This window comes from Solanum lycopersicum, chromosome 2, assembly GCF_036512215.1.
Source record: "Solanum lycopersicum chromosome 2, SLM_r2.1".
In the NCBI taxonomy this organism is placed as follows: domain Eukaryota; kingdom Viridiplantae; phylum Streptophyta; class Magnoliopsida; order Solanales; family Solanaceae; genus Solanum; species Solanum lycopersicum.
In genome coordinates, this window is record NC_090801.1 from 50,429,020 (window position 1) to 50,450,714 (window position 21,695).

Sequence of the window (21,695 nt, forward strand, 5' to 3'; positions counted from 1 at the left end):
CTGTTTCCGTCTAGCTCTGGAAGCATTTATTGTATACCATCAAATCATCCATCTAGGTTTTCTTGTGCAATTGGAAATGTGATATTGTAAATACCATCAAATCATCCATGCCTTTGATGTTCCAAGAACATCAGAATTTCAAACTTCTAGAGGTGAAATTTCATGAGTGTCCTATATTTTCTTGATTAGAAATTAATTACCATATTACGAGTATTTTTAAGCACTACAACTAGAGTATTCTTACCTTCAATGCTGATTAAGATCTCTTGTAAAAAAAAAAATAATCATAAAACTAAACACATATTTGTAAAGGGATACAAAACCATGTTTCCCCTCAAACATTTGAATTGTGCATGAGAAGGCTAGTTTAAGCTGAGAGACTATTTTTTAAAAAAAAAAAAAAGAAGAAGAATTCCAATAACCATCAGAAAAATACTAATAAATGAAAGGTAAAACAAGAGTCAGAAGCAACGATAACTCCTTGGTGCAAATACGTTCCCTAAATGTACAACATTTTTAATGAGAGCATAAAAGAGCAGGTTTTCAACTCTTTTATAAAGTAACACACAGCAATGAACTGAAACAACTAGGTACGCCGCTTCCTATCATCATCATCCTCTTCATCAGAATCACCACTCTCACGGAAACGCGGATTCTTTTCCTGCACAACAAGGTTTCACTAAAACCGAAGAGGGATAAAAGGATTTGCAGCTCAAAGAGTATAAAAGAAAATACCGGTCTAGATTCATGATCAGAGTTTCTCCTAGATTCACGCTCATAAGTCCTCTTTGGATAATCTGGCCGATGGTGGTCATCTTCCCTGTGTCGCTTGCGATGATAGTCTGTTTTCCACGTAAGATAAAGAGTTACTCCTATTTCTTTAATCTATTCAAATGAAACGAAAAAATACAATAACGCAGAGCATTAGAACTGAATTAAAAGCTTTGAAGAGCTAACCTCTACCATGTCGATAAGAGCCTCCACGACCATGGTTTCCACCATTATGTCTACCATCTGCAGCATTTCTTTTATCAGTCAATGACAGAGACACAGGAAAAGGTCTATAACAAGTGTACCACATTTTTTTTTATCAGTATTACAAAATCAACAGTTTGAGAACTGCAGATAAACTTGGGATGATGTGAAGTTATTGGAAGTGCAAGAAAAAATTCAGTGGAGCATGAAGGTCGAGTAAATCAACTATTTCTAGCTTAATTTGAAATCCTCAAGTGGTTAATTCAATCTCTTCTTCTTCCTTTATCTCTTGTTAGAGAAACTCCCAAAGCTTAAATCTCTGATTTTATATAGAACAATGAAAACTCACAGCATTTATTTGGGAAAACACAACCAGACTAACCAGGGGAAGAATATGGCCAGCTCAAAATTTAGGGACCGGAACAAAACCGAGATCATTAACAACTAGATCTATCCATGCTCAAACTTATACAATTCTTTTGACCATACACGGTTGATTTTCTAAGAAGCATTCAGAATGTAGACATTGTGCTTAATAGATGCAGTATTTTATGTCAAAAAATCCATTCCTCTGACAGCTATGATTATAACTCATAAATTGGAAGGCCCATATATTAGAACGAGTGAGGTCTGCGATAAGAACTTCACGAAGAGATATAGATACAAAGCAAAGTAACCAAGCTCTGAAAGCGCATGTTAAGAAGGTTCACTAACGTGCACTTTTACGATGGCTTGACAAAAATACCCCTCAAAACTATTCCAAAGACACCATTGAATCAGGAAAATGATACCCAAATGGCCACCCCAGAAACAGGCATTTCCCAGAAGCTTCCATCAGTTCAATTAGACCAATTTTTGCTGGAGTTGGGAACACAAGAACTGGTTTGCAATCAAAATTGTGCGCACAAAGGCAATTCAACAAGCCCCAACAAAGACAGCTGCGTGAGTGGCAAAACCAACTGAGGTGGAGGACGATGTCGCTATGGCGAAAAGGGAACTCACATACTCAGCCGGTGGACCTGTGCTTTATTCACCGATGGCTGATGCAGTAAAAAGAGAATCGCACAGTGTGAAGGGTGAAATTAAGGATGTGAAACCTTAATCCTAATGAAATTACCGTTAATGTCGTAAAAGGTAAAGTTCTTTGATTGGTTATGCTATCGGTGGGAATCCAATGTTTTAACTTTGAGGAGATGTTGAACTCTGTATACAGAGTTTGGAATGGTGTTGAAACCTAATGTATTCCTACATGATGATGGGTATTTCATATTTAGATTTGAGTCTTCGAGGATAAGATGACAATCACAGAGAGGGTCCGTATACATTCCACAATAGACCTGTGATTCTTACGGATTGGCTTCCTGATTATCAGGTAAGGAAGGAGTCAATGAGAGTGGTGCCCCTCTGGATGCGATTCCCAGGATTGCCTCTACAATATTGGACAGAGGAGAACTTGGTTTGAATTGGGAGCTTTTTGGGTAAAACCTGAATACACTGATAAGCTAACAGCTCACAGTTAAAGAATTTCCCACACTGTGTATTGATCGAGATCGACATTACCCAGCCCCTCCCAATTGAGCTGAACATTGAGAAACAGAATGGGAGATGTTTTTTGGGAAGATAGATGGCTAGAACAAGGATCTTCAAGTACCTTGTTCCCGAATTTTTTCACCCTAAACCAGCAGCAAAGGGCCACTGTAGCGGAGATGTGGTCAAACCAAGGGTGGAATCTGAGCTTTAGAAGACCTCTAAACGACGGGGAGATCAAAAGGTTGGTGGAGTTTTACAAGGTCTTGGGGCAGTTCAAAGGAACTATTGATGCACAAGACAGTCTGGGATGGCAGGATCACAATCGGGACAATTTCAGTATTAGAAGAGCGTACAAAAAAATCAATCCTTGTAACAGTCAGAGGAATGGGTGGCCATGGAAGTTGATATGGAAAACTAAAATCCCCTACAAGGTATCTTGTTTTACTTGGCTCCTTGCTAAGCAGGCATTTTTGACCCAGGAAAATCTTACGAAAAGAAATATTCAACTGAGTTCTAGGTGCCTACTATGTGATGAAGAAGAAGTAGAGACTGTCAACCATCTCTTCCTTCACTGTAGAATAACCAACATTTTGTGGAATGTCTTTATCAATCAGGACATGAAAAAGGTTATGCCTAGGAAAGTTATGCAGACTCTGAAGTTATGGAGCAGTTATGCAAGCATTACCGGGCATAAAGAAAGATGGAAAATCATTCCGGCTTGCATCTGGTGGTCAGTGTGGAAAGAAAGAAACCTCAGATGCTTCCATAACAAGAGCAATTCCATCCAGCAGATTAAGATGAACTGCTTAGTTTTGTTTCTTTTTTGGTGTAAACAGGAGGACACGGTAGATCTAGAATCAGTCAAAGATGTTTTCGGTTCCTTGTAAATTTTGCTATAGGATTATAAATCTTCCTGGTCCTCTCCACAATTGTAATTAGGAACCTGTAACTTGTTGTGGCAGGTCCTTTTTTTTTTTGGTTTTGGAACAAAATACAAGTTGTTACCTTCTCAAAAAAAAAAAATGGGAGATGTTGGAACAGGATGTGGAATATGAATGGCTGACAAAGTTCTGTCCAGAGAGTTGTCAATTTGGACACTTCTATATCGATTGCTTGATGCCTTTCAAGAGTCGAGCTGTACACAGGAAGAAAAGGGAAGAGAAAGCAAAACGGAAGTCGAAGGCAGTGGATGTACAAGTTGTACCACCATTTGGTGAAGGTTGACGAAGGGGAGCAAGTGCAGATTGATACTAACAAACACAGAGGGCTTATCGACTATGAGGTCCTAGCTGCTACACCCAATGCACCCCTTAGAATTCAGAAGACCACTAGGAGAGCAGTGCACAAGCTACTCCTGGAATTGAAGATACAGAGCAACAGATGCAGATGACAATTTCCGAGGGTTTCAAAGGGATTACATCAATTGAACCACCCCAACCCCTATGATAATCACATCTTTGAACATAAGAGGCCTGAATAGGCCCTACAAGCAGAAAAGATGAATTCTTTTCTGCTAAAGCATAAGGTGGAGGGTTATTGGCATTATAGAAACAAGAGTGAAGAGGCCTAAAGCAAAGGAAATTCACCTACAATTTGGTAGAGAAAGGAACTTCTTTATTAACAATGATTATGCACCAAATGGGAGGACCTGGTCATGTTGGAAACCTGTAAATGTGACAGTAGTTACTCTGCTAGCTACATCACAACTTAATATCTGCCAGATTGAGGATAGGAACTCAAGCTTTGTTAATCTAGTCATCTTTGTGTATGGACTAAAACCATTGCAGATACACAAGCTTTATAGGATAAACTAAGAGCAATTGCACCTACTGATGCTTCTCCGTGGCTGATTTCAACACCATATTACTACTGAAGACAGATCATGGGGTCCCTGTTCATCAGAATGAAAATAGAGACTTCCAACAATGCTAGATGATCTTCCCCTTTTGGATCTGGTTAAGCACAACAACTGGTGAAGACTTAACCTCTTATCAACCATAGGCTGCTGGCAGAATGGGGAGCAGAATCACACAACAAGAAATCGTTCTTGATATGTTTCGCGGAAGGAAGTTGTAGAGGAGCATTCAACCACTTGACTGTAAGGAGTTCCTTCATTATTCTATTCAAGTGGGAGGAAAAAGACTTTTACGCTTATGGTCTGAATTCACTCGAGTCTTCGGCAGGCTACTAAAAGAGGATGTGAATACTCCTAGTTCAAAAAAAGAGGGGCTGAAGACCGTACATAGTAACAATGATTGGATGTTTGGCAGTGCTGACTGGTTTACTAATTATGGGCATGTAGAGTCTAATTTCATGCTCCCTGGGTGCTCAATTCATTCCCCAGTGCTACTAAATACTGGACTGCTTATCAGACCATTAAAGAGGCCTTTCAGGCTCTTTCAGACTCTTGACAGTGTTACTCAAGCAAGATGACTTTCACACAGCTGCCCCGGAAGTTTGAGCCAGGAGATAAAAGAAGCATTCTATGTTTGTGGTCTGGAAGAAACTCAAAATTATTGGAGGCAAAAGTTAGAGGAATGAGTAAGAAGTTTTCTTCAATAGAGACCACAAACTACTATAGTTGAGAACCAACTTGCTACAATTCCAGGACAAACTCAATAAAGACTTCTTTAATACTCAATTGTTTGATACTGAGAAAGAAGTATGGGCAACTTGGAGGTGACGCGAACTATTAAATATTCCCATGCACACTTGAAGGCCAGACAGACAAGGAATAGGGTGGCTCATATACACTGAACAGAGAATTAAACTAACTGATCCTGATCTTATTCAGCAGGAACTTCTACATTTCTTTGGAAAATTACAAGGGAAAGCAGCAGTTACACTTCCTTGTATTGATATTAGCATTGCAAGCAATTGATGTCTCAATCTGCAGCATCAACAACACCTTATGAAGAAGGTGAACAGAGAAGATGTAGTTGTAGCTCTAAATGCCCTACAAAATGACAAGTCACCAGGCAGTGATGGCTTCCCTGCTGAGTTTTTCAAAGACTCCTGGCCTACTGTTGATGATGTCAGTGCAGCAGTTCTGCAAAATGGTAACTTCCAAGAGCTATTAATTAACTAAAACCTAACTTTGTTAAAGATTTTTGCCCTATTGCATCTTCTATCACCCTTTTACAAGCTTATTTCCAAGATTATTACTACTCAGCTTAAGATAGTCGTAGACTATATTGTTGGTATCTGCACTTATTGAAGAGAGAAATATACTAGTTTAAAGAATTCTTTGTTCCTCTCTTTCCAAATTGCGTAAGTACTGGGAATTATGCTTTAAAAAACTGCTGCATGGAGGACTTACACCTAGTTTCCAAGCTCGTTACCTTTATGTACTAGCTATAAGGTACTTGAATAGATCCCTCAAAAGGCTAAAATATCTACCTGATTTCAACTTCTATCCTAAATGTGAGGTTGTGGTTGATACATGTATGTTATGTTTATGAACTGCTTATGTGTTGTAGAGCAGATAGGATCTATATCCAAATGATGCTTAACTGTTTTGAGCATTTCTGAGCAGTCTCTGGACTGACAGCAAACGTGGAAAAAAGTTGCTTATATATTGCTGGGATTCAACCTTGAATTTAGAGAGTCACCGCTGTCGGAATTTCACATTTCTTTAGGTGTGATGCCCTTCACATATTTGGGTATACCACTACCTTCTACGAAGTTAACTATAAGCCAATGTATGCCCCTGGTTGAAAGAATTCCAGTTAGGTGAAATATTGGACTTCTAGGTTTCTGTCCTATGGTGGTAGAAAGCACCTTATTAGAAGTGTTTTAGTTGAGATGCACACATACTGGGCTCAGAAGTTCCAATTGCCTAAGGTGTTATCGATGGTGACTAGTATAGGCAGGAATTTTTTAACCAATGACAACTCTAAAAAGGCCTTTGGAGCTTGGGCTACAATGTATCAGGCTAGGTCTACTGGTGGCTTATACATTCTGTATTTCTTTATCTGGAATAAAACAGCATTTGGCAAACTCTTATTTGCAGTGTCTATGAAGAAGGATGAGTTGTGGGTTATTTGGGTACACAATTACCACATAAAAGGCAGGAATTAAGATGACGTGAAGGCCCCAAATGTAATGACCCTCCAGGTTATTTCTGTGTACCCGCCTTCTTTCGTCAGAGCGACCCCAAGTCATTTATGACTTGCTGGCACTGATTGTTCGGTCGTCTGGTTGTTCGTTTGGGTTTTATGCCCATCTCCCTATTTTAGAGTTTTTGAAACTTGAATAGTTGACTTTAGTCAAAACGACAGATAAACGACCCTAGAATGGAATTCTGACGATTCCATCAGCTTCGGAATGGCCAAAGTAGGCTAGTAGCATGGTTGGCACGAGTATCAAGGCCTTCGGTGCAAGTTTGGACCATTAGGCGTTTTAGCCTTTGAAATTTGGCCTAAGATTGACTTTCGTCAACAATCTTGGGAAACGCGCTCGAATGAAAATTTCATCAGCACTGTTAGTTCCGAAATGTCGAGTTTAATTTAGAACGACCTTTCTTTCGCTTCCGGTCTAATCTCGAGGCCCGATGTGGAATTGGGCTAAAAATGGCCTTTGGGAGTGGGACCCGCTTTTTATAGAGCTGACCTCTAATGAAAATTCTGGTTGCGCCATTGAGCCCGGAACGTCAAACTTAGTGGGGTTGCATAGTCCATATGTGCGCACGGGGTTCCAAGCACCTCGTCGGAAACTTAAAAAAAATTGCCAAGAAATCATCTTCCAAAATTTCCCAAAAATTGAGCTCAAAAATGAGCTAGAACAGCAGCTAAAACATAACTCTTACCTCCAACGAACCTTCAAATACGAATTCCAACCACGCCAACGCGTTCTTTGCGAAAAAAACCAGAAGATTGAGCTTTGAATCACTCAATTTGGAGCTCTAAAGCTCAAGATATCACACTTCTAAAATGAGAGCCGAAAGCTGAAGTGGGGCTTTTAAAAGACGAATTTGGTCGCTGAAAAGCCCAAAATCCAATCGCTAAAAGCCCAAAAATCTGGTCGTTAAAAGGGCTGCACCAGATTTCAGCTTTTGCTATTTTTTAGAAGTCTCTGACGTGGTGCTCGAAATTCGTTTAGAACCATATGCGCGCATACAGACTATGCTACCCACTAAATTCGACATTCCCGACTAAATGGCGCAGTCAGAATTTCCAACAGAGGCATCTCGACAAAAAGTGGGTCCCACTACCAAAGGCCATTTTTAGCCCAATTCCACAGTGAACCTTGGGATTAGATCGGAAGCCTCAAGAAGCGAATGAAAGGTCATTCTAGACCAAACTCAACATTTCAAAAATAACCGTGCTGATGGAATTTTCATCCAAGCACATTTTCCAAGAATGTTGACCAAAGTCAACCTTATTTCAAAGGATAAAATGCCTAATGGTCCAAAATCGCACGGTAGGCCTCAATACTCGTGTCAACTATGCTACTAGCCTAATTTGGTCATTTCGGAGCTGATGGAACCGTTAGAATTCCATTATGAGGTCGTTTACCTGTTGTTTTTACTAATGTCAACTATTCAAGTTTCAAAAGCTCTAAAATAGGAAACGAGCATAAAACCCAAACGAACGACCAGACGATCGAACAGTCATTGCCAACATGACATAAATGACTTGAGGTCGCTATAGGAAAGTTAATTAACCAAAAAAGGCAGGTACACAGGAATAACTTGAGGGTCATTACAACATCCACTACTCAAAAAACGACTTTCATCCGCGAAAGTAAGAGTCAAGAAGTGCATGAAGACTCAAATAAGCTAGGGAACTGCTCTCACATCTCCTGTTCGATCTCCCAGGTATCCTCTACCTCCTCAACTGGAGAATGCCTCTAATGGACCTTAACAACATGAATGGCTCTCGACCGCAACTGCCTATTTGTGGGTAGAATGGTAACAGGCTCCTCTATAAAGGTTAGGCGATATGGTGACTCATCTGGAACATACCGACGCAGCAAAGATGTATCATTATTTGAGGCAGCATTATTAGTTGAGCGGTATAAGGAAATATATTGTTGACTACATATCCCGTTGTTTGTGTAGCCAGCATGTGAAGGCCGAGCATTTGAGGACTGGTGGTGAGTTCCAGAGATTACCCATTAAGGAGTGGAAGTAGTGAGAGTATATCACTATGGACTTTATTGTGGGGTTGCCTCGGACTTCTAGAGGTGTTAACAGCTTTGGGTCATCGTGGATCAATTGACCAAGTCAGCACACTTCTTTCCTGTTCATACTACCTTCTGTGCCGAGAGGTTGGCTCGTATCTACATTCGAGAGATGGTTCGTCTTAATTGCGCACCTGATTCTATCATTTTAGACCGAGGTTCACATTTCACTTCGAACTTCTTTTTTTGAGAATGATAACTTCAGTTCATTCCAACTTTTGGAGGGCTTTATAGGAGTTGGGCACCCGTGTCCACCTTAGCACAGCATTTCATCCACAAATGGATGGCCAGTCGAAGCGTACTATTCAGGTTCCTGAGGAAATTTGCGGGTCTGTATTATGGATTTTGGAGTTCAGTGGGACCAATTCCTGCCTTTGGCGGAGTTTGCATACAACCACCGCTATTACTCTAGTATTCGAATGGCCCCGTTTGAGGCCTTATATGGTAGGCATTGTCGCTCTCCAATTGGTTGGTTTGAATCTATGGAGCCTAGTTCGCGTGGCATAGATTTGCTTCATGAGGCCTTGTATCAGGTGAAGGTGATTCAGGATAGGCAGACGACTTAGAGTAGACATCAGAGTTACGTGGATCACAGGTGTCGACCATTGAGGTATGGAATTGGTGACTGGGTATTTTTCTGAGCATCTCCCATGAAGGGTGTGACGAGATTTGGGAGGTAGGGCAAGCTTAGCCCTAGGTATATAAGCCCTTTTGAGATTTTGAAGGCAATTGGCGAAGTTGCATATGAGTTAGCTTTACCTCCAGTATTATTGGCCATCCACCCAGTTTTCCGTTTTTCAGTGCTACACTTCGCATCTGTTTTCGTGATGCAGGTCCAAGCACCAGTGGCCAGCGTTGATATCAAGCTTAGAGTAGTCTGATCTGGAGATGGAGTGAGCACACGACGTTTTGTACTATTTCAGTCTCTATCTGTCTTTTGCCTTGTGAGACGGTCAAGTTTATGTGGTCCAATTTTGGGACTTGTGGGAGGGATCTTTGATTGTATGTATATATTTTTGTTTGCTTCCGCCTATTTATATTGTTCTCTTAAATTTTGCCTACTCTTGTTTAGTTTCTACCTCAGACCCATTACTTGTTCCGGATTACGGATTGGCTTACCGATTGGTGCGTTATAGTATGACTCAAGAAATCGGGTCGTGACACCAAAGCAAGCAAGCAAGCTGGATTTTTAGGAAAATTTTTGCTTCTAAGGACCGAATTCAAGCTCGTGGGTGCACCAAATATGCATAAGTCAGACAGATTTAGCATCAATGCAGCATATGGTACAATAATTCCCACTTCCCAAAAGTGGAGTGGAGAACTCTAGTTATGCTCAACGGACTGGTCCCTAGACATCAATTTATCTCATCGTTAGCTTTGCATCACAAACTAACCAGTTTTGAAAGGCTTATCAAAATGGGGCATCCAAGAGCCCACAGATTGTGTTCTTTGTGAAACACGAGTGATGGAGACTCAAGTTCATCTCTTCTTTGGCTATGCTTGTTCTCACAAGGTCTGGAAAATTCTGCTGCAGTGGCTGGGACTTGACAGGCACATTGGGAGCTAGAGTACTGAGGTTGGATGGCTATCCAAGAAGGTTATAAATATGAAGCCCAGAAATGCTATATTGGGGTTCCTGTTTGCAACAGCTGTTTATGCCATATGGATAGAGAGGAAAAACAAAAGATTGAACTCAAAGAAGCAGGATGCATAAAGCCATCATCAGGGATAGTATTCTGATAGTGCATACAGTTGGTCAAGAAAAATGTAAATGGGCAGATTGACTGAATAGTTTGAACTGGTTCCCTAATTTGTAAAGCTAGTCCAGAGCCTGTTCAGGTTGGTTAGATAATTTGTAAGGATTTTTGTTTGGTTGTTGGCTGCAAGTGCTAGTTGTACATAATGTTATACTGATTGAATAAAATATTTTCATTCAACCAAAAAATAATATAAAATTCACTATCAACACTGACACAACCAGAAAATAACAAGACAGAAGAACTAAACTTCGCCATTGACTTTGAACTAATTAACACTAGTTTTGCTTGTAAGAGACAGTTATCCCCCCACCACAAACCCCATGGTGAAGTCAAATGCTTTTTACCGCATTGAAGCACACACAAGTCCTGTAGTAGTAAAATCAAAATATGCAGTAGCCAGGTACTTCAAGTTGACAGTTGAATCAAAATGTTTCCTTAATGAAAAAAAAAAGGAAGAAGAAAAATATCTGCATTCTTTACATTCCACATTTCAAGGATTAAAATAAAATGAGAGTAAGAAGCTATTTGCTAAGACGCAAGAAAGAGACAACATTATCGAAGAAACAGCTAATTACAAGGTTAAGAATAGTCGAACTTACAGTGAGGTGGCGGCATAACTGGTGGGTACGCGCCCAACGATCCTGTACCATAATCCACTAGCTGCCTTTGTGCTTCCAATTCCTTTTGGACCAATTTTCCATAACCACCTCGACGTATTGCTAGTTAAGGTATTAAAAGATAGTCCTAAATTTTTAAATATAATGAAGAAAAATGAAAGAATGATTTCTTAAACCCTGCTGACATCTTCAGGATGAACAAATGCAAAAATTAGCATTGTTCTAGTTGCTTGGACTTTCATGCTAGAGTTTCAACCAATCGCCCGATAGGGTGATGAAAATTTACTAAATTGATTAGCCATAAAAGCAAAATATATGTGTGTGCATCTTCACGGGTTAAACAATATTCTTTTCTTTGATAAATTGGGTTAAACAATAAATCTTAAAACACATATATTAGCAAACCATGTAAACAATGTCAACCTGTTCCTATCCTTGATCCAGTAAACATATCTGTGAGCCAAAATCATCTCCTGAAAAAATGGTCACTTACACAAAAAAGTGTAGAAGTACTGGTTCATGACAAAAGAATAAAGGAGGATCTACTTCAAAATATTTACTTGGAAAATAATTAACAAAGAAAAACATTGCCTATTAAAACTTTGCAACATCACATTTGCTACCAGATGAAATTTCAAAAACTAAAGCTTTTGAAATACATTTGTGATACCGGTTCCTGCCTAAACAATGGTGGTACTCCTGCTGGCAGCTGTGGGGGGGGGGGGGGGGGGGGGGGGGGCATAGCAGGTACCCAGTGGAATAGCCGAGGTACCCACAAGCTGGCTGGGCACCAGCATCATAAGAACAAAAATACTTGAGACTCTGGCTTATTCAATCAAAGCATTCATTACATACCAGGGTCATTAACACTTGAGAAAGAATGTTATACTCCGTCGTTTTATGTGAGGTACTTTGCCTCGGCACGGAATTTAAGAAAGAAAGAAAGACTTTTAAAAAACTTGTGGTCCAAAATTTGTGTGGCTGTAAATCATTTCATTAAGGGTAAAATAGTCATTTCATAGTTAAATTGTTACTTTATATAGAAATGTGTCATTCTTTTTGGACTTACTGAGAAGGAAAGAAAGTCGCATAAATTAGGACATAGGGAGTAGAATCTTATGATCACAAGAGTAAAGAAGCTTTTGCTTTATCCCTACCTTTTTTTTTATGACCCTTTATCCCGTACCTTATCAAGTAACTTGCTTGATGCAGAGGGTTATGGTTCATGGTAATTGGTTACATAGAACCCGCAAAAAAAAGTACAAGCCTTTTGATGCCCCAGGCAGCTTCACAGGGGTAAGTGCTTATTGGGAAAATGATATAGAGATGTACTCCCACCCTCGATCTCAAACTCAATCTCGATCAAGTACTACAGAGATATTTCTCAAGAAGGCAGTTAAGTAATCTAAGATGTAGCATCACCTCAAGAGTAATTGTGTATAGAGGAATAATATTGAACATATTAGCTAGAGTCAAATACCACTTTAGTTTCAATTGCCAAACAGACTAGTCACACACACACCACGTATACACATAATATTAGAATATATAAACTCACTAAACTAGATCCTTTTTTTCCTCAATTCATTTATACCATACTGGCATACATAACGATAGTATGCCAAGTTTCGCCTGACTTTTACATACACTTCCCTGCTTTTAAAAGACATTTTCCTAAAGAATTTCGCTAAGAGTACTTGGTTTGACATCCTTCTGCATACAATGAATTAAGATTGACTAGCTCTATCCTACAAGTTCCATGTCTGTTTTGTTCAATTCAAGAATATTCATCATTTTAGCGCATGATAGGATAAAACATTTTAATTTGAACTTAAGAAATTTAAGAAAATAGCTATAAAATGACTTTTAAAAAAAAAAAAAAGCTAAGAAGTTGAGTTAAGATTATTAACACAAATTTAACGATAGAAGAGAAGGATATCTGGATCATAGTCAGTACGATATTCATCGCGTACCTGGAAAAAAATGTATATCAGATCAAATGTTAGTATGTATCTCAAGATAAAAGGATGAGCCTTTGAGGAGATTACCTGTCCACCACTCCTACCACGGCCCCATTGCCTACCTTCTTGAAATCCCCAATCAAAATCAACACGAATAGGGCGATCATCAAGAATTGTTCCACTGATATATTTGACAGAGTCTTCAGCGTCGTCTCTAGAGTAGTACCTGGAAATATTTTTGCAGTTATTACAGCTGCAAATGATATTCTCCTCACCTTCTTTTGTTTTCCACTGTAGCTTTATTTCCCTTATACAGGGAAGGGGGTAATGGCCTAATGAGAGATAAACTCAAAGAAATAGATGTAACAAACTACAACATACACCTAATACAATCCTGGTGTTTATATAAAAAGAATCCACTTCAAAAAAAATGAGCAAATAGGCTTTTGCTTCTAACTGCAACAGTAGAAGCTCCAAAGAGACAAGCTTGTGATACACTCCTTGCATTCTGATCATGTCTTTCCTAATGTCAATCTTTTTACTCTGACATAAATATAAACTACTAAATCATCTGACCTAATTTCAACTAACTTCTTTCCTTTTTGCAGTTCAAAATATTAGTTTAACTCCTCCCCATCAAACCTAATATAATGATACACATCCAAACAATATTTTCTTAAACTATCTTAGTATCAACCCAAGTCAATTAAAATGACAGCAGATCTAAAAGTAGCAAATTTCACGAGCTTGGAACAGGCAACAAGACAGAATGCTAATAAACAGATACACTTCCCAAATACAAATCCACCCACCACCACTACCCACCCGTGCATCCAAAAAAAACACAACCAAAACAAACACCATAACCTATAAAAAGTTCTCTTTTTAATTATAAGGAACTCACAAAAAGTTTATCTTGAAACATTAGCCAATATTTTCTGCAAGTCATCAAAGAACTAATAATAGTTTGTAGGCGAATATGATGACACATGGATGACATGAAGTTGCAAATACACTAGTATCAAACTTTGGGATTTTAAGGCAAGAACGCAGATACTTTTACTTTGTGAAATGCTAATTCGGTGATCCATTTTTGCAAGAAACTATTTTTCTCTGATTTGCAAGCAAGAACTCTCCCCTTTCCTTGTTAATGGTCTTGTTTTTCATCATTAAGAAGGTGATAAATGGGTCAAAAAGGAGTAAAACAAGCAGATAACATCAAAGACACCGCAGCCAAAACACTCCAACTTCTTGTTGTGATACCTGTTTAACTAACAAAGTCAAACCAACCCCTGGACTTGAAAAAAAAAAGAAGATAAGAATATGAGGAAAATTCTTTTATTTTTAACCAAGCAGGAGAGAAGTTTCCTTTTCAATTCAAAGTGGTGAAAACATGGAGAAATGCAACCCCATTTAGCGAAATGTTTTTTAACACTAAGGACATCACTTACGAACAAAATAACTATGTGACAGGAGATTAGTGTCATATAACAATAACACCTTCCATTTTTATCCAAATTGATGCAAAAGTAATAATAAATACCCTTCCCTTCCCTTTTCCCCTCTCCTCTCTTCTCTTTTCTCCTGCATATCCTTTCCCTATCACAATAAGTTGATTTTAGAAGTTTGGCCAAACAGGCTATAAGTCCTCCATTTTTTCCTTTAAGCACATCCAACTTATCAAGAGATCCAAATACTCATATCTGACTTAAGTAGACATCACTATAACCTTCTCTACTCTCAATAGCCAACTGCGCACTATCCAGCAATATGAATAAAATCCTTGACAAGCTCACCATATGATAATCTTGCCTACAGTACTTACATTTCACATGCCCTAAGAACATCTGACTTTAGAATAAGGGAGCATTACTTCCTTCTACTCATAAAGTGCCTTTGCAAAAAGAACAACTGGAGCTAAAGTTTGCCTTCATGTAAAAAAGAGGTCCATCCACTACTGTCAGCAGACATCTGTCTTGCCTTCTTCCTATGTCATTGGCCATACACTAAATACAACCAACTTCCCACAAAAAAATGAAAAACAAAACGAAATTATACTGACCCCTTGCCTCTACCGGGTATCTTGTCATCACTTGGAAAACCTATCTGGTCTTTATCGCATCTAATAGATTCAGATTGCATACGCTATGCTAGGAGGGCATGTCAATTATTCTAAACACTATACTGAACAGATATGTTTGTGGTATCGTCATCTTTAATAATCTTCAAATACTTCTAAGTTCTTTGTATTAACCCTCGAGATTGTAAAATATGTCATCTAAATATGAAGACAAGGTGGGTAACAGTTGATCGATTATCTTGTAGGAGTAGAAATGGCAGACATGGTTCTTAAATTCATCAGGTGGCATGAACAAATGAAAAATACATAATATGAAATCCTTACTGAACAAGTAGACAAATTCAGAACTAGAGGAAATCAGTTAAGCTGGAGCAGGCGTATCATAATTGGAGGGGAAATTATACGGTTGAAAGTTAGCAACACAAAACGTAAGAAATTGGAGACTGAAAGGAAGTTCAGGCCATACATTATAAAGCAGAATCCACAAGGAGTTTTGGAATTCTTATCCAAACCCATCACTATCTTTTTAATCTCTCCAGCACGAGAGAACAGCTCATATACTTGTTCCTCTGTTGTGTAGAAAGACATGTTCCCGACATAAACAGTTATCGACCTTAACAAAGCATCTTCAAATTCTTCTTGTGTTCCTGGAAATCTTCTGTCCCTATAAGCTGAAATCTTGGCTAAATCCTAAGAGAAAAAACAGCAGATAAAATGTTAAAAGATAGTTAAAAGCAAATAAAACCTAGATTAGGAAAGGACATAGGCACGTTTATGTATTATGCCTTTATTTTTATATACTCCTCCAATGGTTGTGCTTTTTCACAAGCAGGAGAAGATCCCTAGAGGCATTAGGACAATCCACGAAAACAGAAAGAAAGACAACTTGAAAACATGTAATTAATGGACAAATTGATTATTGGACAAATATCTCATGTATACAGCATGCTTGAAAAATCAATGGACACTGGTGTTCATATTACCTTGAACAAAGAAGCCATTACGTTCTGCTCCCAAGGATATCTCCCACTACGTATCTTTTGCGCCTAGTACCTGCAACATTCTAATTTGGGTTAAGAAAAAACAGGGAAATAATCCGTCGAGTTATAAATAAGCTCAATAGACAAGATTGATTACTCATTCAAGAGAACAGTTATCAAGTTCACCAATTCATTAGCCTCAACTTAACAGACATCATTTTGATAGACTGATTCAGAGTTAAATAATAGTTAAAAAAAAAATAGCATATTCTAAATGATAGCGGTAATAAGAAAAGAGAAAATTCTGGTAAATTTAATTGAGAATTATGACTTCCAAAGTGTTGAAAACTCACAACACTGATATAAGTTCCATTAAACTTGATCAAAATCAACATTTTCATTTTTTCCATAAGTTAGTCAAAAAGATACAAAAAGTTTATGCCCTTATTTGCTTTATTCCTTTTTTTCCTTATGGAACAAAAATATTCAGTAACTTGACTACTAATACTCAAAGTAAGATTAATATACCATCATGACTATGAACCCCCACCACCACATGGGAAACATACAAGAACGCATATATATTTTTGAAAATATGGAAAGAACATTGACAAATCAGTATTAACAGGGATGGCTTCAGGTGAAGTAGGTATGGGGTGGTTGACTAGTGTTTGACGTCATTTTTTAGGATATCAAAGGTGCCCGAAGAATGGAGGTGGAGTACAATGATCCTGTTGTACAAGAACAAGGATGAAATTGCACCAAGTATAGAGGCATCAAGTTGATAAGTCGCACTATGAGAAGTTTGAGAGAGGGTGAGTAGTTTAGTGTTGTCTGGTTTCCCTTTATCATTATTGTTATTATTACTATCCTTCTATCTTGTTCATCGATTTTTACAATAACTTGTTGTTTACTTTGCTTCATCTATCATATTCTGTGTTGTTGACGTTACTTTCAACATGGCTTCTTCACTACCATTGTTCCTTACCAAACTTGATTTTGATACGTTTTACTTAATCCGACCAAAATTCTCTATCAGAACTATACTTCTGGCTAGCAATTTGCAGTTAAGCTCAAAACCTATAGGAACAAAGAAAATTCACAACACAAAGCAAGGGCGGCTCAACCCTAAAGCTTTAAGCCCAAAAATAAAGAAGCAAAAACTCCCCCAAATTCAGTTTGCTCAAATACGAAAAAACATACAAAGCGGCAAGTGTAAACGATGAATAAAAAGCACTGAGCAATACAAAAGATGAAGAAATACATACATAAAAGAGAAACCCAGATCTGATGAAGGCGATGTGCTTGTGAGAAGCACCTATTAACCCATACCACACTTTGGAAGAAACAAAATATTCCAAAAAATGGAGTATGTATATATTTATTGTTACTGTTAATTATTTTTAAAAAAAATTATGTAAATCTCTTACTGCGTTGTCATTTCATATTAATTTGATTTTTAGTCATTTCATATTAATTTGATTTTTAGTCATTTCATATTAATTTAATTTTTGAGATATTTTTTATTTTTTAAATTAATTTAATTATTTAAAGCCTGTTTGGCTCAGCTTAAAAGTTGGACAAACTGATTTAAAAGCTGATTTTTTGACTTATTTAGTTGTTTGATAATACTCAAAATAATTTATTTTAAGTTAAAAAAAAACTTATTTTAAGCCAAAAGTTAAAATATGGGGTAGGGGTGCTCTTTTTCTTTAGCTTATAACCTGTTTTAAGTTGACCACATTTTTATCTTTTTGCCCTTAATATTTTTATACAATCTTCAAATTACCCACATAACCCTAACATCTCTTTCTTCCATTTTTCCCTTTCACGTTTGGCATAGCAAGTTCAGCACTTTTATCCAAACGCATAACTATTTATTTTAAAAATAAGTTTCAGCACTTTCAAAAATACTTTTTTAAAGTTGCTTTTATTAAACCCATCCAAACGGCCCCTTAGTTTTTTGGATTACTATTTTTTCAATTTTATCATCATTAATTTGTCTCGCAATTAGTGATTAATTAATATTTAATTATCTTAATTATAAATTTAATAATAATTAATAGGATCAAATAAAAAACTATATTCAATTTATATCTTAATCTACTTTTTTTATACCCCAAAAGATAACTTAATATGGAATGGAAGTAATTATATGCACATATATATATTTGAAAATTCTATTATTGATATAATTATAATTAAATTTATAGTTACTTTTTATCTCTTTAAGTTGTTTAGATTACTTTAATTTGAATCAGACATCTTTTAATATTGGCTTTAGAAGATTGTATTTAATTCTTTGATATGTTTTATGAAACATTTCAAACTTAAACTAATTATATTATTGAATATCTAAATATTTAAAAAAAAAAGTATTTGTCTTAATTTTGAATGTGATTCTAAAGATAATAATCACAATAATATTGAATTTTATGATTAAAAATATTACAAAATGTTATATAAGTAAAGAAATGGTACTCTAATTCCCAAATTTAGAGAAGTAAAATTTTTAATTTTATTTTTAAACACTTTTAGTATAATTTTGAGAGTTTATGTAACAACTAATTTTATTGCAAAAAAATTCAAAAATATAATCAACAAGAGATATTTAAACATGTGTGTTGTTACATAACATACAATAATGTATATATGGTTATTTTTGTCTTACAAAGTATTACGAAAAAGTTATACAATTGAAAATAAAAAATTATTATTAAATTAATTAAAATATTTTCTTTTAGAAATTATGAGGGTAATGTATATATATAGAGAAAATCATTATTTTTTTCTAAATTTTTGGCTTTACATCCCCGATTTATGAATATATAAAATTCAATATATATCATCAACATAACAGTATCATTGAATTGTAAAATAGGAGAAACTGATTATCATTCATTTTTTTACACATAGAAATTTTTATAAAAAAATAAATGAGAAAACGATATCCTTAATGAATAGGCATCACTTTATTTTGATCCTGAAAATATTTCATATAACCATATGGTCCTTATTGTATTAAAAAAAAAGTACTTATTTTAATTCTTTATCCTGAAAATAACACATCTCTTAGTCAAAATTTAACACTGATTAAATAAAAAAAAACTCAGTTTTATGTGCATTTTTTTTTCTTCGGTCGGATCCCTCTTCCACTTTTAAGAATATTACATCTCAAAAATGTGGTTCAAATAATTGAGTTCTATTTTTAATAACAAAGTAGATAAAATCAAAGGAGAGAATATTTCAAAAAAAAAATAAGGATCACTTAATTTTCTCATCAGTCACATTTTCAAATAAAATTTAAACTTTGTTCTTTTTTTTTTTCTATATTCATTACAGTTTTTTATTAGTTTGTATACATTCCAACAGGTTTGTCAAATATATCTATATAGACATTTAAGAAATATATTTGTATTCATATATTTTTTTCCCTCCGTAGTTACTTTTTTCTTCAAAAATCTTGTATGTATTCATCTCAATATATATTTTATTTGTATTTCTATTTATTCTAGGTTTTATTTAGAATTTTGTATAATATTATATAAAATACAAAAAAATTAGTATGATGAAAAAGTGAGAATGAAATATAAAATTGAAAATAAATAAGTGAATATCTGGTGTAATTATTCTTAAATAAAATACATAACTACTTGACATACCTTTAGAATAAATGCAAATTAGAAAAAAATGACAAATTCATAAACTATGCAACATAACTTTTGAATGAATATTATTAATTATATACATACGATTTTTAACACAAATTGAAAAAAAATCTGATTTTTTTTTATATATATAAAAAGAAACTAATAGAATTTTGTTCTTCATGTAAATAATATACATATCTAGTTAGTATACATTTGGGATGGATTCAATTAGGAACAAATACATGATTCATAACTATACAACATGAGATTTTGAATGAATATAAATATTAATAGCATTCCTACTAATTTGAATATTAATTGAAAAGGGATATGAAATTCTAAGAAAAAATTACAAATATAAATACATAAAAATTTCATAACATACAATACAAATCCAACAAAAGTTCATTAATAAAATCTGAAATGTCATAGTCATGCAAAATGTATTTTTAAATTGTTGAATATCTACAAATGTGAAAATATATAAAGGAATGGAAAAAAATAATACATTATCAAAATTAACAAAATTGGACCCCAAAATACAATAATAAAATAACAACTGAATACAAAATACAAACTAATAAATATTGCATAATGTACATAACAAGAAATTTACAACTATATTCAGTACACCTTGTTGAACAATTGTTATTTAACTTCAACTAAACATGTAAAAAAATATTTAAATACCTCTGTATCAACAATTTGGTCTTCGCCGTCATTTTCTTGTACCCTACGAATTACGTTTTCAATCTGAATTTGATGAAGACTTTATTCTTGTCGTCTCTCTTCCCTTATTTTAGAAGCAGATCTTACAATATTCGCTATTTCTTGAGTAATACATAAATTAAAATCACTACATACCGTTTTACTAAGATGAATAGTGTCTATTAGAATCATTCTTTGAAGAGTGTTTTATAGTTTTAAACGAGAGAAATCCTACTTTCACCAATGATTTAAACAACAATAAAATCATAAGATAAATCTTAAAAAAAGAAGATAACAATGAAAATACCTTAATTAGAGAAATTTGTGTGAATCCAGATTTTGAAGATAAAAAAAAATATATTGGTAGAATATAATAAAAAAAAAATTGGAAGGATAAATACGGAAGAGCTATATGGGAAAAATTTGTAGATTTTGATTTTTTTAAAATTAAAATAATTTGAGAAAAGTGAACAATGGATATACATAGAAATGTAAATAAATTATTTTTTTAGGAGATAAAATAGGGGTTTAAATAGTATATATATTCTTTTTCAAAATAATGACATTTTGACATTTTAACTAGTATTTTTAAACTAGTGAATTTTTTACTAATTAAGTTATTGATTTGACTAATTTGCTAATTTTTCTTTAAATTTAACGGATTGATGTGTTACTTTTAAGACAATAATCAAATTGAGTAGCTTTTATGATATATTAAAGACTATATGGATCATGTGAAATATATTAAGTATCAAAATAGAGTAACTTTCATACATTAGGAATTTTAAACCATGACAAATGTTTTGAAATAGGATTCACTTTGAGCAATCTTTTTCAAACAAGAAGTGAGCAAATATATTTGCTACAAGCTTAGTATTAACTATGGTCCAATAAATAGATATTTTGCTGGAACTATTTCGTTCGATTTAATCGTTTTCACCACCAAACAAAACATAACAAGCAAAAAGAGAAACAAACTTTATGTCACAAAATGCAGCTAAAAATAACAAATATTTTAATAAAAGAAGGAACAAAATCCGAGAGTCTAGAGAGAACTACTTTGCAGATTGAAGAAGAAGTAGTGGACAAAAGAAGTAATGGTGATAATTGTGAATTTGTTTGGTCTAAAACCTATAAGTGAACAAGTTGTGCTAATTTAATTTTATTATGACAGTGTTGCTATTTTATTTTTGTTCTTTTAAACTTCATTTAGATAATTTTTATGTATCATTTCATAATTTATATTATATT

General features: G+C 35.2%; 1 protein-coding gene across 2 annotated transcripts; it reads right to left on the minus strand.

Moving 5' to 3' along the window:
• Positions 1-412: 412 nt before the first annotated feature.
• On the minus strand, positions 413-17,480 carry LOC101268545 (nuclear cap-binding protein subunit 2). 2 transcript variants are annotated; one of them, XM_004233479.5, is made up of 9 exons: positions 17,355-17,480; positions 16,090-16,159; positions 15,573-15,796; positions 13,114-13,252; positions 13,005-13,038; positions 11,048-11,161; positions 958-1,014; positions 736-842; positions 413-661 (listed from the first exon to the last, which is right to left on the minus strand). In XM_004233479.5, the coding sequence occupies exons 2-9, from the start codon at positions 16,105-16,107 to the stop codon at positions 587-589; spliced, it is 768 nt and encodes a 255-aa protein (XP_004233527.2). In that variant the 5' UTR covers positions 16,108-16,159; positions 17,355-17,480; the 3' UTR covers positions 413-586. The 2 variants fall into 2 exon arrangements, with proteins under 2 accessions (XP_004233527.2, XP_010317221.2); XM_010318919.4 differs by having other exon boundaries at positions 16,090-16,169; positions 17,355-17,434.
• Between the last annotated feature and the right edge of the window lie 4,215 nt (positions 17,481-21,695).

What these genes read in the sequence shown, in the direction of transcription:
- LOC101268545 (XM_004233479.5), bottom strand. An exon ending in TCGTACTGACTATGATCCAG is followed by an intron (nt 11,162 to 13,004) that starts ATATCCTTCTCT and finishes AACTAGCAATAC; the next exon opens with GTCGAGGTGGTTATGGAAAA. An exon ending in AGTTATGCCGCCACCTCACT is followed by an intron (nt 1,015 to 11,047) that starts GTAAGTTCGACT and finishes GAAATGCTGCAG; the next exon opens with ATGGTAGACATAATGGTGGA.